We start from the raw sequence: 15,029 nt of genomic DNA, 5'->3' as shown, positions 1-15,029 counted from the left end.
AGAAAACAACTAGGACAAATACTTATAGGCAAAAGGAGACCATGTATAGAAAATGAAGATACTTTAAAGTGTATGTATAATAATGCACTGAAGTGTTTAAGTTATACATAGAATTTAGGAACTCTGATAGAGAAGGAATAATTTTATTAAAAATATTTATACAGCAGCTGAGCAGTGTATGAACATGTGAGAGTTACTGTATTAAACAAAGGAAATCCATGCAATGTTACACTCTGTTCACACTTCATTAGTTTTAGAGGGGTAGGAGCAGGATAATTATTAATACATATATGCTTTTTGATACACAGTAAATCATAAGTCGGAAGCACAGATCAGCAAAGCCACGGACGGTTCAACAGCATGTGGGGATTACCATGATAAACTTGGATGAGAGTACATACAGATACGCTCAGTGATTTAAAGAAAAAAATACTACTTTTGAGTATTTTGGCAGTAGCAATTAGTTTTTTGTATGATGAAATTAAATATTTATTAGATGCACCATTCTTTTTAATCTCATTTACAATGAGATTTATAGTGAGAATTCTACTAATTCTTAATTGATGGAAATTATGGTAACATTTTGAAATTTTGAGATTTTTTGATTGCATAAATAATCTGAGCAATTTCAGCTATTCCTCTGAAAAAAACAAAGCACAGCGGGGGGAAAGAAAAGTAGTTACCAACAGCTCCAGTGTAAAAATATTGTTGAGTTAAAAACCACTAAAGTAACAAAATGACCACTTCAAGTCCAGTCTGACTATTTTTAATAAATTCTCTCTTTATTTATGGCATCTAAAGAAAACAAAGGCATTTACACTGAACTATGGATAATAAAAGTAGAAAACCAATTATTTTGGAAAATGACTGAAAGCTCTGCTTTGACTGTTGCATTCAATAAGAGCAGTTTGCCTGCTAACTCATACATGGAGTCATTGGAAATGGCTTCTTATTTATTAATGAGGCTTTTTATATTTCTTCAGATGTTTCACAAAGAGAACACTTTGGGGGTTTGAAACTGTTCGGACTGAGAGAACTCAAATTATGGGTACAAGTTGGCTCTCAGTCCCTCAGGTGAGTAAACCTGGAGTCGCTCTACTCCTCCCAGCACAGCAACTCCAGGCCGATGGCAGCATAAACTTTGAGCAGAATTTGGCCCAATTTGGGATCTTTAGTTTTATATTGTCATGGAGAATTTTCCTCCAGTACATACCTTTGCTGCACATGTATTTCAATAACCCCGTGCAAAGGAATTTTGCAGACAATCCCTTATTAAACATATTATAGTCACATCATACTGGCTTTGTTAGAGCAAATAATTTTAAAAAAATAATCAGCTTGAAATAAATGTTTATAAAAGTAGCACAGCTGCACATATTTGTTACAAATGCAAGACAGTACTGAAACTTTTCTATGACTAACCCTTTAGTGTCTCTATGACAGCAGCAAATTTAAATTTAAAGTGCCAATGATAACAAAATAATGATCATTTTTCCAACAAATTCATCTCATATCTTCAGACTTCTATAGCGGTTAAATTATTTACTATTATATTTATATTTAAAAATTAAATATAATTTATTTCTATGCAAATTTACAGCATTTGGGAGAAATTTTGTACTAAAATGTCACATTACAACATAGCCAAAATAATACTGTTTCTGCATTTACTTGGTTAAAGCATAAAAAAGTAGATTAGGTGTAAGATTGCCTTGAACAGTGGTGACAAAAGCAATTATTGCTAAAATGTACAAATCCTGTGGGTTCTGCTGAAATGTTTGAAACATTTACAACTGTCTACAAGAAAGAAAAATAACGTTTTTCTTTTACTTTGACCTCTTGCTATTTTGGCAAGTAAGATAAAATATATTAGCCATTCCATCAGATGGCGGGAGAGAAAAACTAGCTGTGATGAGGAAAAACGAATTAAAGGAGCATTAATAAAGATTATCTATGAAAGAAAATAAGGTCAAAATTAGAACTCTGCATTTTAAAGCCACCTTTCAGAATTGCAAGCTGCTTTGCCCAATGCTAAAATCCATTCATTTTACTAATCATGCAATCAACCAATCTCCATTATCTCCAGGGCTGGCTATAAACATGCTATACACTGGGGTGAAAGAGGGAGAGTGTGAGGTTGAGAGACAGAGAGAGGGAAAGAAAGAAAGAAAGAGAGAGAGATTACTACACTCAGCCTTTTATAAAGCCGTTTCTTTCATTATAACAGGTCCTTTCATCCAAATGACACAGAACATTTAAATTTGGGCATAATACTCCAGTACAGTACACAGCTATAGCTTCAAATGGATTTAGAACCTGCTCCAGAAAGAAAACAAACTCCCTTGCTTGACACACAAATTGTTTACGATTCATTAAAAAGCAAAATTGCATATCCCAGTGCTGGCAGCTGAGTCCATATGGGTGCAAGGGGTATTCACTCATCTCTTTGTATGCTGGCAGTACCAAACCGAAGTTTAGCACTGTGCAGCTGAGATTTTGTGCAGCCAGACGATGCATGAGGTAATTTTCAAAGCTTTATTTGTCTTTAAAACATTAAAATCTGCTCTCTAGCTTACTTTTGATTAAAAGAATGTGGCAAATGGGATGAGGTTTGGGGGTAAGAAAAAATATATCTACTTTTGGTTGTACGTTTTAGATTAGCAGTGTATGAAAGCCTGCTTATTACTCCATCAATAATTGAAACTTTGTATGAAAATTATTTGCAATTAACACATCTATTGTAAAGATCTTGAATTATTCATTTCAGCTAAAAATAACATCTCTTTCATCTAGCACAACTTCAACAAAAAGAGGCTATTTTAGTGATTTTTTTTTCTGTTAGAAAATAAATGGTGTGACGTTCAAGTTTAAGGAGAACTTTCTGCAATGTTTAATCTAAACAACAGCATGTGTGGTTATAAAACTGTTTATTTTTAGGCAAGTGCATTACTAAATGTTTCCAGGATTTTTGCATATTATATTCACAGTACTAAAACATCTGTGAAATAGATGCGACTGAAATGAAACTTCCTCGGACACTTTCTACAGAGGGATAATAACTGCCTAGTAACATTTGAGGATACTTATTAAATAATAAACACGGACGTACCTCTTCATAAAAGCAGCCGATACACAATAAAAGAGGAGTGGTAATAAAATATACAAATGGCTTAGAATAAGGCAAAATCACAGCATGATATAAATCTTTGTGGTTAAAACAGGTACTTGAAAAACTTTGCTTTGGAAACGATAAGTAAAAATCAATAGCCTTATTTACAGGGGTTTAACAAGCTAAAAAAAAAAAGTCACATGAATAATCAACAGTTTATATGCATGCAAATACCCCTTCCCCCTCCAACTTCTCCTGGCAGAAAGTCTAATTGGAAAATCAGTACTATAAGTAAAGTGGTTACCCTTCCCTATTCCCATTAACCAAACACTGCATGTTACATTTCACTGGCAACCGCTGGCAAACCTCTAGGAGACGCTTAAAAAATTAAGAGTTTAGACAAAACAAAACGGAAAACCCCGAGCCCAAACACCTTTAAATACAAGCCACATGATATACACAATGGCCACCACCAAGCTGCAGAATAAAAACCTTCCGGATCTCACTTTTAAAAGTCTTTCAAGTCCTCTGAGGTCTTAAACTTTCCAAATGATACCAAAATTGGTCCGGGGCGGCGAGGGGGAGGGAAAGCCCCCGACTTGTTTCAGCGTATCATACAATGAAAGTGATCATGCCTTGTTTTGTAATTCCACTCGCCAGTTCTTTTTTAACTGATATCTATGTGAAATGAGCTGAGGTTCACGGTCCAGTTAGGAGCGGATAATACATTCATTGTCCTGGCAGCAAACTTTTCCTCTCACTGGAAGAATTCACGCTTGCCACAAGAATAATAATTACAGAAAACTAAAAATGCGCTGCTAACGAATTAATCCCTAACGGACAACACGCTAACGAGGGCAGTAATGATTTGAGGACTCTCTTCCTCGCAACAGGACTTGCATCTTCTGCTACAATGGGCTATTGTGCATCCTCCTAACTCACTATACCTCTTATAGATTCAAGATGTCAAAGGTTGTCTGGCCCGGCTGACCATGACATGCTAGTTAACTCGTTCTACGGAGCACGTTGGGACTTTATTGAAACTTTAATTGCGCCCAAAAGCAGCTAGAGCCAGACTATGTGGGATCTGTAACACATGGCTCCAGGTCAGCACAGCCCGGGAACCTGTTCTAACGCAAACAAGCGGAGGGAAAAGTTAGATCGGGGTCTCGGCTGAAAGGCAGCACCTCGCAAACCGCGCTCCTCTCACACGTGATGATTTTACACCACGCCACGACTGCACCGTTCCAGGCTTTTACAGTGAGCGACTCGCTGGGTAACGGACTGAACTTTCCACCTCCCCTCTTTACAAAATATTGCATGGTAAAAAATGCACGCGCACACGGACGCTGGAAAGCAGCAGATAAAGTAAAACAAACTGAGCGCTAGGCAGCCGACTGAGACAAGTTACTCTGCACAACAAGGCTTTTTCAAACTACTTCTTTGCACACTTTTTTTTTTTTTCCCTTAAGGAGAATTGAAAAAGCTTCCCTCTGGAAACTGTAGTGCACATTAACGATCTCCTGTTACACAGGGGAAAGCACACAAGTGGGGCAAGTGTGAGGCTGCTCTACTGAAGAGTGTGAAAAAAATCAAATGTTAATTTGATAAATGTGAGGTCTGGGACATTTTGTCAAAGAGGGAGGGAAAGTAGAAAAGGGAGAAAAAAAAAAGCAGCCCTGCTGCCAACTCACCATCCACCAAGTTCTGGCCGAGATGTCGTAGCAGAGCTGCCATTTGATGGAGCCGTCGGAGGTTTTCCCTGCCATTATGCTGTCAGCAAGCTTCATCTGATGCTAACTCACGGGAGATAAGACACCTAATTGAGAAAACATTTGCACTGGCATGTTGGGCAACATGTAGCCCGGTCCATACCATATGGAATCATGGGTAAAAAAAAAAATCTCCTTGACAATGAACCAATCTCTCACAGACCCAGTGGCAAGGTGAAGTGGAGATGAAAAGTCATCTGCTCCTAGCACTGTCTTCTCCTCTCTCTCTCTCTCCCTCTCTCTCCCCCTCTCTCACTCACTCTTTTTTTTTTAAATAAGAACCCACTGCTCAACATCAAAGAGAGGCGGTCAAAATTAGGGCTTCATCATTCAGATGATTTTGGTCTGCAAGGTTTTTCTTTCCTTCCCTCTTTTTCTTTTTTAAGAAGAATAAAGAGATTTAATAGGACAAAGGCAGGTAGTGGACTGTGGAGGGAGATCGCCACAGGCTATTAGCCTAAAATTTCTGCTTGACAGATGGAACTGCTTAGAGACTATCATGCAATGTTTTGGGTGGGTTTTTTTTTTTTGTTTTTTTTAAAAGACTTTCAGTCTGATTCACTATCTGTTTATCGCAGCTACTTTTCTCATGTACGTGACCGGGAGGGGGAAAAAAAGACTGAGGAAAAAAAAGAAAAAGATCGCGTCTTTCTTTCTTTATTTCATAATTGTGTGTATAATCATTTAAGCAGCGAAAGGCACAACAAAAGTATAAACTGCTCCAGTTAATTTCTCAACCCAGTGACAGATGCTTTCTGAAGGAATCAAATGCTCTTCCATTTTTTTGAGGTGTTAAAGTTTTGGATCTTTATTCCTTCTTGATTTTAGATATCAGATCATATTGTATAAATGAATGACTTTTCATATGAAGGTTCAAAGTGCCGCCTAAGAACTGAAGAATTCCCTTTATATATATATTTTTCTTAATATAATTTTGCTACCATATTTTTTAAATCTGGTTTTTAATGTTACACTTTCTAATACCATCGGGTGACAACCACCAAACTCACAGAGGTTTGTTTTTTCCTCATGCAAAACTTCTCTGCAACACTCAAAATTTACATGAGGAATTGACAGACAACTTGGGAAAAGACAACTCCAAAAGAAAAAATTTTGAAAAGTTATGAAATTCTGCTGTCTAATATTAAAATCCATTTCCTGGATAGCAAAGTCAAAGATAATAATAGATTTTTCCCAATTTTCCACTTCTTCTGGAGCACTGTAAGCCAAACAGAAGCATTACTTTTATGACAGCTGACTATTAAGCAGGCAGTGAATGCTTTCCATTTAAATCACCCTGCTGTGTCACACAGAGTGACGGTTGCTGGGCTGTGACTACCACCCCTCACTGACAGGGCACTCCAGCATATACAGTTGTGCCTTTCCTCAAGTGCTCGGAAAAATGAACTTCTGAACTGGCAAACGGACTCTTGCCAGGAATATTTCTTAGGGCTGTAGAGCTATGGCTAATACAACTTGCTCACTCAGAAACAGCTACACTCTGCAAATCTTTTTGTGATTTGGATGCAAGAGGAAAATGTATTAAAACCATCCACTTGATTTTAAACAATATCCTTTTCTGTTTGTATCAAAAAAGAGAGCTCGTGGGCACACAATTCTTCCTTGGATGTTCTGTGTACTAACTGTTGTTTAACTATTTGGCTACAGCAAAATGATCATTCTGGGGCTGCACAGATTACAGAACTGCCATTCAGTTCAGGACAGGACTAACTTTCATTGAGCTTCAATAATACCTTCACATTTCCGTGATGTGCGAGATGATAAGCAAATGATTTAGGGTAGGTACAAACTGCTAATGTAACATGTAGGGACCAGGGGTTTGGGTTTATTTTCCCCAGCCTTTCAATCTGTTTGGACTACAGGAAAAATACATTAATGAATGATCTCTGCAACTACTCAGCATACCAGTTTCCACTTTAAGCTTCAGGTAGCAGGTATAATCTCACTGCAGTTTACAGGAAAGGGTCTGACTAACACGGGAAGTGTTAAGTTTTATTTCGAGTCCAGGAAAAAAAAAGATGGACACTGTGCCAGGAACTGTCTTTGCTCTGGCTAGGCAAAGCATTCGTCATCTTCTGTTACTGCAGGTTTGTTACCTGTCCTTTCAGTGGGTCGCTGCTTATTGAAAAAAACTTCCCTCCAAATAATCCCACAAAATATAAAGCAAAATGCTCAGTAGCAATCAGCCCTTGAATCAGTGTCAGATTCAATTTTATGCTGCTCTCCTGCTCCTACCTCTCAAACCCATCAACATACCCACCCGGCTTATTATTTATTTAGTATTTCATACCCAGTTGTGCTGCACATCATTCCAGACAAGTTCTGATAAATCTCTATTCTATATGGACTTTCAGCACCTGGTGTAGTTATAGAGCTACTGACAAACTTTCTCTGCACTACTCTATTAACTGCTCTTCTTCCTATAACAATATGTGACTCTACCTCCCAATATTAATTATAAACACACCAACTAAATATTTTTTTACATCATACACTTTTCAGATTATGAATGACAGAAGCATGAAACCATTTCCTTCCTGACAGTGGAGTGGTTATGTGCAAAGAAATGAGGAGTGCTGTTGGTTAACAGCATTTTAAATTCAGAACAATTAGGTGCAGTTAACATTGCCATTGTTCTTTCTGATGCTGGGGATGGTGGGTTCTTACCCGTAGAGCAATTACTCCTTTTATAAGCGGCTGTTGTTAATAGCATTAAAACAAGATTAAATACAACATGTTAAATATTGCAATTATTGTGGAAAATAAAATTATTTGGTGAGCATAATGGGGAGCAAATCAAGCATTTAACATGATCCAGGAAATGCTACTCCAAACAATTGCATTTGTTTTATGCAATTTTTCCCCTTTGATTGCTGACAGATGCCGTTTTGGAAACAAACATCTAAGTAGTTTTCCTTCAATCAGGAAAAAAACCACACACCAGAAAATGGCTACATGTTTTGAATTTAACTCTTGTCAATCAGCATTCTGCACAGCACTCCCTGTGAATAGTACTGGGACAAAACGATGCCTTCCAAAGACTAATAAGCCACAAAGATGTTTGCTTCTAAATGAGATCTGTTCTGAAGAAAGGAAAAGCCTTCGTGCATCATCGACATTTGTGCAGACACAGCTGCAAAACAAAAATGCTTGCAATACAGGAGTGATATTTCACGTTGGAAATAAGTTAGGTGTGTATGGTTGTGGGCTACAGGAGAAGAGATTTGTTTTCTGACAGCTTCAGGCCTCAAGCAATGGATTGAAGGACTTGCCAGTTTCTTTCTGACTTCCTGCTGGAGAAGTGGCCAACTACCCGAAAATAATTGGCTTAATTGTTGAGCAGAGTTACCTGCAACAGTTCAAACAGTGCGAGTGGGCCCCTCTACCTCCCCTCAGCAGCACACTTGGATTGGGATACTGTGTATGGAACCAGGAACGAATGCTAAAAAAGGCTAATAAAGTATATTAATTCAGATGACTGTATCAAGCTGGCATTTTACAGTCTACTGGAAACTGAATGCATGAGAGCATTAGAAATGTTGGCATAGCGGGTGGTTCCTCCAAATGTTGGCTTCTGCTATTCACATTGGTAAAAGAAACGTGGTAGAACTGTGTGCAGCTCCCAGCACCAGACACATCTTTAGGATCTTAGTCCTCATTACTAGATTATCTATTAACTGCACAGCACCCATTGCTCATTAACCCTCTCTTTATCCCCTTTGCCTCCCCCTATTTCTCCAGTTGCAATTGCTCAGAACCTTTTCAGCCGATTGCACCAGTGTGACTTTAGATCTGTTCCTAATCTGGAAGGCATTTTCCTTGGGAAGCCTGAACTTAGATGAGCTACGAAGAGGATTTCCTTATCTCGAACAGTGACAATTAGTTCAAGTGCCATGTGAGAGCCGGCAGTTGATTTTTGGACAGCCTCTGAACTGATGCAAAGTTGCTGACAACGAGTGTGTTCTAGCTTTTGGAAATCCTATAATCCTGGCTTCAATCAAGAGGATCTGCTGTTGCTGAAGGCGTAAACAAGGAGAGAAGCAGCATGTGACCACGGCTGCTGCACCTTCAAGGACTCCCGAGCCAAAACGAGCGCAATGGTAAAGCTTCTACTGGTTGCTCAACGTTACACATATATTTCAGATGATTTTCCTGAACCCAGGGAAAATAGTTCTTTCCCCTCTGCAGGAAAAGTTGTTTTTGGACTCTGCATTTCCCCCTGTAGCTCCGTTGTGTGTGTTTCTCCCCGCTCCCTTCTCACTCTTCTGATTTTCTTCCTACCATCTGTATTCCCCTTTTGCCTCATCTGAAACAAGCATCAAGATCTTGTTTCTGACAGAACGGTCTGTCAATATGGAAACACACTGACATCACAGACAGTGCTGTGACTTCATGTCTGAAAGAAACAGGAGGAACAGATGAAAGGAGTGAAGGAAAAGGAATGACACATACAAACATTTTTAAAAAATAAGTAAAAATTCTTCTCTATCAATCCAAAATGTAAAGGAACATAAACCAGATTTATTTTTAAGTCTAAATATAACCCACTATTTCCTAATCTGTGACCATAACTCAGTACAACATTTCAACATGCTTTTCACCTGAGAGAGGTTCCTGTCCCCAAGGAGCACGTGCTTGGCTGGTTCAAGGCCCATGTGACAGCCAACATGACCTCGAGAAGGACTGAACAGGGACTAATCTGGAAAAAGCTAATATCAAGCATATATTGGAAGAAATCTTTAGAGACAAGAGAGGAATCCTGCCCTGGACTAATCTATACCATCTAAGTAAATGCAAATTCACAGAATTATAAATAAAAGCATTTATCAAAATTACAAGCTCTATTTGGATGCAGCTGGATATCACTGCCCGCTGGGGTGGGGATACAGGATATACCCAGAAAATACTGAGCACACAGGGGTGGAACATCACCTTACTATTACTATTTTTTTTCTTCCTGGTACGAAATCTTAACAAAAATATCTAACCAATATTTCTATTACTAGCAGGGTTTTTTGCATAAGAATTTAGGAGCAGTTAGAACCCCACATTTCCCTTACTATTTGAAATATGTATTTACTATTTGAAGTATATATTTGGGCTCCAACATTAGAGGGAATTCAGAAGATTTTGCTTTCCTGCCATCTCCAGAGCCACTACAAACCTCTAATAAGGAGATTCATAACTAGTAGGAGAGGAGCTCAAGAAAACTAAAAGGTTAATATATTCTAACTAGATGTTGGGTATAGAATGTCAGATCTGTCAAATTTCATTACAGTTTGCTGCTCAATGAAAAAGATTTGATTTCTTTTGCCACTGTCCTACTATGTTCAAGTCACACAGTGCCAGCAGCAACCAGCCAACGACCACAGGCTGGCACTGAGCGGGCCCGAGTGGGAAGCCAGCCGCAAGGACCATCTGTTTCCGATTTCTAGCGAAGCCAAGATGTGCAGTGAAGTGCATTCCATTCACCCAGCCAGCCTTCTCCCTGCTCAAGTTATTAGTGTTACAAGTGAAATTATCTTTTCCAAACAGCGGGGGAGCTATAATCCTTATGGAACAAGGCTTTAAAAAAAGGGAAAAAAAGAGAAGGGGGAAAAAAAAAAAAGAAAAAAGGACAGGAAAAAGGTCCCCCAACACACCCCCCCTTCAAACATCTTTTGTCAAAGTTGTCGATGACACTGTTTGTAAATTCAATTGCCATGTTCACGGGTTTTATAATTTTAAAGGATGTTCTATTAAGAACTATATTCTCTAAGGGAAGAATGTGTACATCGGTTCATGGGCTCTAATGTAATAAACCATTCAAATATATTTAGAGGGTTATTTATGAATAAAGTTAAAAATGACAAGATGAATGCTCATTTAAGTCTCTCTAACATGAAGTGCCTTCAAAAACATCATAGGTTTAGAAGTATAATTTAAAGTGAGAATGCATAAACAGTGCTAATTACATGCTACTTACATTGTTTCAATATGTAATGCATATGTTTAACCTCGCAGAGGAAGGATTGGTCTTGGCACAGCAATCGTGGGGATTTAAGGGTATGCTAAACTGATAACTGTAGAATGAGCTCTGACACAGGATATTGGTCTCCTACTGTTACCTAAATGCCAGGTGAAACCAAAGGATTTATAGGAGGGCGGGTGGAAAGGGGAAAAAAAAAAAGACAACACAATGAAGTGAAACTGAGAAGTTTATTTTCAAAGGGGGAAACATTTATCCTTTGACACCATTCCATTCTGGTGACTTTATTTCTAATATACCATGAGATTAATGATGTGGCTACTGTCACTGTGTCTGATGAACACTGGCAGAGCTGTGGAACAGTTGCTCCCTCTACTATTATTGGACATATTTGTAAATTGGCATATATAAGATGAACTCGTTCTGTATGCCAGCCAATTGGAGTGTCTTATTCAGGAGGACACAATTTTTGTTTTCCTATTGAATTTTACATCGTTTTGAGTTGTTTAATATTGGCTGATATAAAAACTTGTTTAAATTGACAATTTTTGACAGTTTTCATGTCATATAATAATCTCAGTATGACTCTTATGCAAATCAATTGCAGATAATTAGGGAAGTAAATTATCATCATGAAACAGATCTGACATAGCAGAGGTGAGTCAATATTTAAGTCTTTGCTTAGGGAGGACACAATTGCTGAACATCACCATAATGAGTCACTGTCCCAAGCCCAAATAATTTATTCTTTCAAAAGTAATGCTATCATAAAAGAAAATCCAGAATAGGTAGAATCACAGAATCATAGATTATTAAGGATTGGTTAGGGACTTTAAAGATTCTGTTCCTAAACTCACTACCATGAGCAGGGACACCTACCACCAGACCAGGTTGTTCAAGACCTTTTCCAACCTGGTCTTGAATGTTGCCAGGGTTGGGGCATCCACAGCCTCCCTGGGCAACCTGTGCCAGTATCTCACCACCCTCAAAGTAAAGTATTTCTTCTTAATACCTAACCTAAATTTCCTCTCTTTCAATTCATACCCATTACTCCTTGTCCTATCACTACAGGTCAGTTCCTACACATAGGAAGAGAGAGGTCAGGAAGGAAGAGGTGTGCAGAAGAATTCAAAGACCACAAGTGGGAACTGGGTGATTGCTCCAGACAGTTTCTGTGTTTGAGGTCTCCAGGGAATGGGAAGAGAGAGAATCCAGCAGGTGAAAATCCAGAAGCCCTACAGAGTTCTGTCATTAGTTCCATCAGACACAGGCTGCTGAGTACTGGTGCTTACTGAGTACACAACCCAGGTAGACTATTTGTACAGGCATAGGCAAGTCTCACATCCCCATTTGAGCTTGTAGGTAACACCACTGGACTCAGAACTATTTCTGGATTCAAAAACTGCAGTCTTACACGGAGTAGGAAACTAATTTGTCAATTTATCCTTTAATATTTTTACTTATTTGTCCAGTTCCTGATAAGGATTTGCTGCAAGTGGTTCATAGTGGAAAAAAAATTTTACTATTTTTTTACTATGAATCAGGAGGGACAGACAAGTCCTCCCAGTCTCTGGAAATGGTTTTCTTGCATAGGACCTACTGAGTCCAGCAGTGCTGGTGGACTTTCAGGCAGTAGTGCTAAATCAGTGCCTTTTATCATCTGCAGCTACATAAAAGACTGTGACTGTTCCTTCCTAATGAGAGACTTCTGGAATGTTCCCTGCTCAGGGCTATTCTTGAGGAATAAGGAATCCAAGACACATGTGGCAGTGACCATCATATTAATCTCAGAGACCAAATCCCTCAAAGCAAAGGAAATATGAACAATTAAAACAATAAATACACTGAATCATAGGAATTTCCAGTGCCCTCAGTACTAATTCCAGTTCCACACATTAATATGTAATTCTTGAGCCATGAATAAGTAAATCCTCTTTTGTTTAGAGAACAAGATTAAAATGCTACTAATATTAAAACCACTCCTGTTTGCTGGCTTGTATTTGTATTTAAATACCTGCCTATTTCTTTGCTTCACCTCTTGAGTGTCAAACTTGTCCTCCTGCTAATGCAGCTGACTGGTGCCCAGCAGGCTGAGCACCTCAGCTAAATACCTGGAGAAGTGCTTTGGCAGGGCTGAGCTGCTGTAAGCAAATTTTACAAGCAAGTCAGGCATAAGCCATTGAAATAACTCTGGATTATTTAATATTTAACAGCAAGATAACACTTTTGTGACTATAAAGATATAGTTACACTCTTGTGTAGTCTATGGCACTGGACATCACTCCATGGAAGAGAAATCTCTAAATGTAGTTTATTCAAAACACATCACTCTAAACATCCTTTTTTTTTTTTTTTCTTTTTTCCCTTCCAGTTAACTGATCATACAGAGAAAGGAACTATGGAGATGAAGTCTGTAGCACTTGTCTCTTTTTGTGTGGTTCATTTTATTTTTCAAAACAGGTTTTAAAAATCTGTAGGAGTCTTAGCTGATTAAAAAAACCAACCCACCAGGAAGGGTAGAAAAGTTTCAGCTAATCAAGTTGAAAATTTGTCATGAATTTAGAATTTATGAAAATCAATTACTTCAAGTTTTTGAAAATCAAAGAGGAGGTTATGTAGAAGTTCTTTGATATTTTTTCTTGTATCCACTGGACATTTCTATTAAAATAAGACAATATTACAAACGTGGTTATTTATTGCCTCAATTCTGTAGACCTGACATGTTCCTCATGTTAAAGGATTTGCTTTTGCAAAGGATAACTCTGGCTGACAGATATGAAAGAACTGGTCAGCATTCTAGGAAACATAAGGATGCAGGGATTGCACTGTCATCTTTTCCTAACACAGGGATCCACCATCAAGAAGATGACACTATCTACCTATTAGGACTCCTTTGCAGGGCTTACAACTCATTTGGAGGGGGGTCAGGGCCAGGAATGTTCCTGGGGGTTTCTGGGAGTGGGTAAAACAGGAGGTGGCCCTTTTGCTGCCACATTACCTGTTCCTCACAGGATTTCTTGCAGTTCTGTGCTGGCAGGAGTTTGCACACACCCAGAAATCAATCTGGGGGCTGTGCTTTTATCTTCATAGACATCACTTAACAAATAACTGTGGACTCAGTTCTGAAAAGCTCAAGAATGATTTCAAAATGTACTCTGCAGCCTACTTGGTGGGAACAGCTGCAATGTGTGTCTGCATTACCAGCTCTGATATTGTGAGCACAAACACAAGCTGAGTCACAGTAGATGACAATGCTGCTGACAAAATGTTTTAAACTGCAAACTAAAACAACAATGGGATTATTTATGGACTGCAACTCTTACTTTAATGTCAATAAATGTATTGGATAAATTCCCCTTCATTAGCTGGAAACCTCAGAAGGAAACAGAAATATTCTGGTAAACCACAAACTTGTTCTTAGCAAATAGATGGCTACATTTCCACTGCCAAGGCATATCCAGACTGTTTCTTCACTGGGACAATAAATCTCTGGGAGTGAAAAACAAAGTCTATAAAAGCAAGACCTACAAAGTAAGGGTGTGAGACACATGGCCCTTAAGCCTCCAGAGGATGGCATTAGAAAGTATTGAGAGTAGCTCTTTTTTTTTTCTTTTTATGAATGGAAAACATGTTTTCCAAGATCTACCATTCCACTCAAAACAAATGGTTGGAACGAGTCCCTGTCACTATGGGAGGTGTTTGCTCTCTTATCTCCTGGGCTGCAGACCGCCCAGACAGAGTGAGTTGGTTTGACTGCTGTGTGAAACAAAATAGAAAGAAAAAAAGAAGGAAAAACACTGAAATAGTGTGTTAGACCTACGTGATTTCTGAGATGCTGAAGGAGCAAGTCTTTCCTTGTAGTAACTGGTTCCATAGATGTACATCATACCATGTGATAAGCTGAATTTAGGGTGCTCTAGTCCTTCCCCATCCTACGTCCTGGCACCTAACTACTGCCAGAGGCTTCGTGGAGAGAAACAGCACCCAGAGATGCCACTGGCTCTCCCATTGTGGAAGAAACTCCATCAGATCAGCTCTGGTCAGCTTCCCATTCCTTGAGAGTGTTTTTCAAAGTCAGATGGAATGATGCACAGTACCTTGCCAAATAATACTGATGCTTTCTCATGTTTCTAGAGGGAATAGTTTCATGTCGGGATGG

The 15,029-nt window shown here is 38.7% G+C and overlaps 1 protein-coding gene and 1 long non-coding RNA gene across 10 annotated transcripts in view; one reads left to right on the top strand and one right to left on the bottom strand.

The window, feature by feature from the left end:
- The window catches only part of NFIA (nuclear factor I A), a 410,936-nt gene that overhangs the window by 346,415 nt on the left and 49,492 nt on the right, over nt 1-15,029 (bottom strand). For all 9 annotated transcript variants that reach the window (XM_032696705.1, XM_032696706.1, XM_032696704.1 and 6 more), the window contains exon 4: nt 4,804-4,928. In XM_032696705.1, coding sequence (XP_032552596.1) covers nt 4,804-4,899 — 96 coding nt within the window. In that variant the 5' untranslated portion in view covers nt 4,900-4,928. The remainder of the gene's footprint in view (nt 1-4,803; nt 4,929-15,029) is intronic.
- On the top strand, nt 2,304-10,760 carry LOC116791055. Its single transcript, XR_004358598.1, has 2 exons — nt 2,304-2,520; nt 8,644-10,760. It is a non-coding gene; the product is annotated as an uncharacterized LOC116791055 (long non-coding RNA).

Source organism: Chiroxiphia lanceolata, chromosome 9 (genome assembly GCF_009829145.1).
Source record: "Chiroxiphia lanceolata isolate bChiLan1 chromosome 9, bChiLan1.pri, whole genome shotgun sequence".
NCBI lineage: Eukaryota > Metazoa > Chordata > Aves > Passeriformes > Pipridae > Chiroxiphia > Chiroxiphia lanceolata.
The sequence above is the reverse complement of the archived record's forward strand: the minus strand, read 5'-3'. Positions and strand labels throughout refer to the sequence as shown.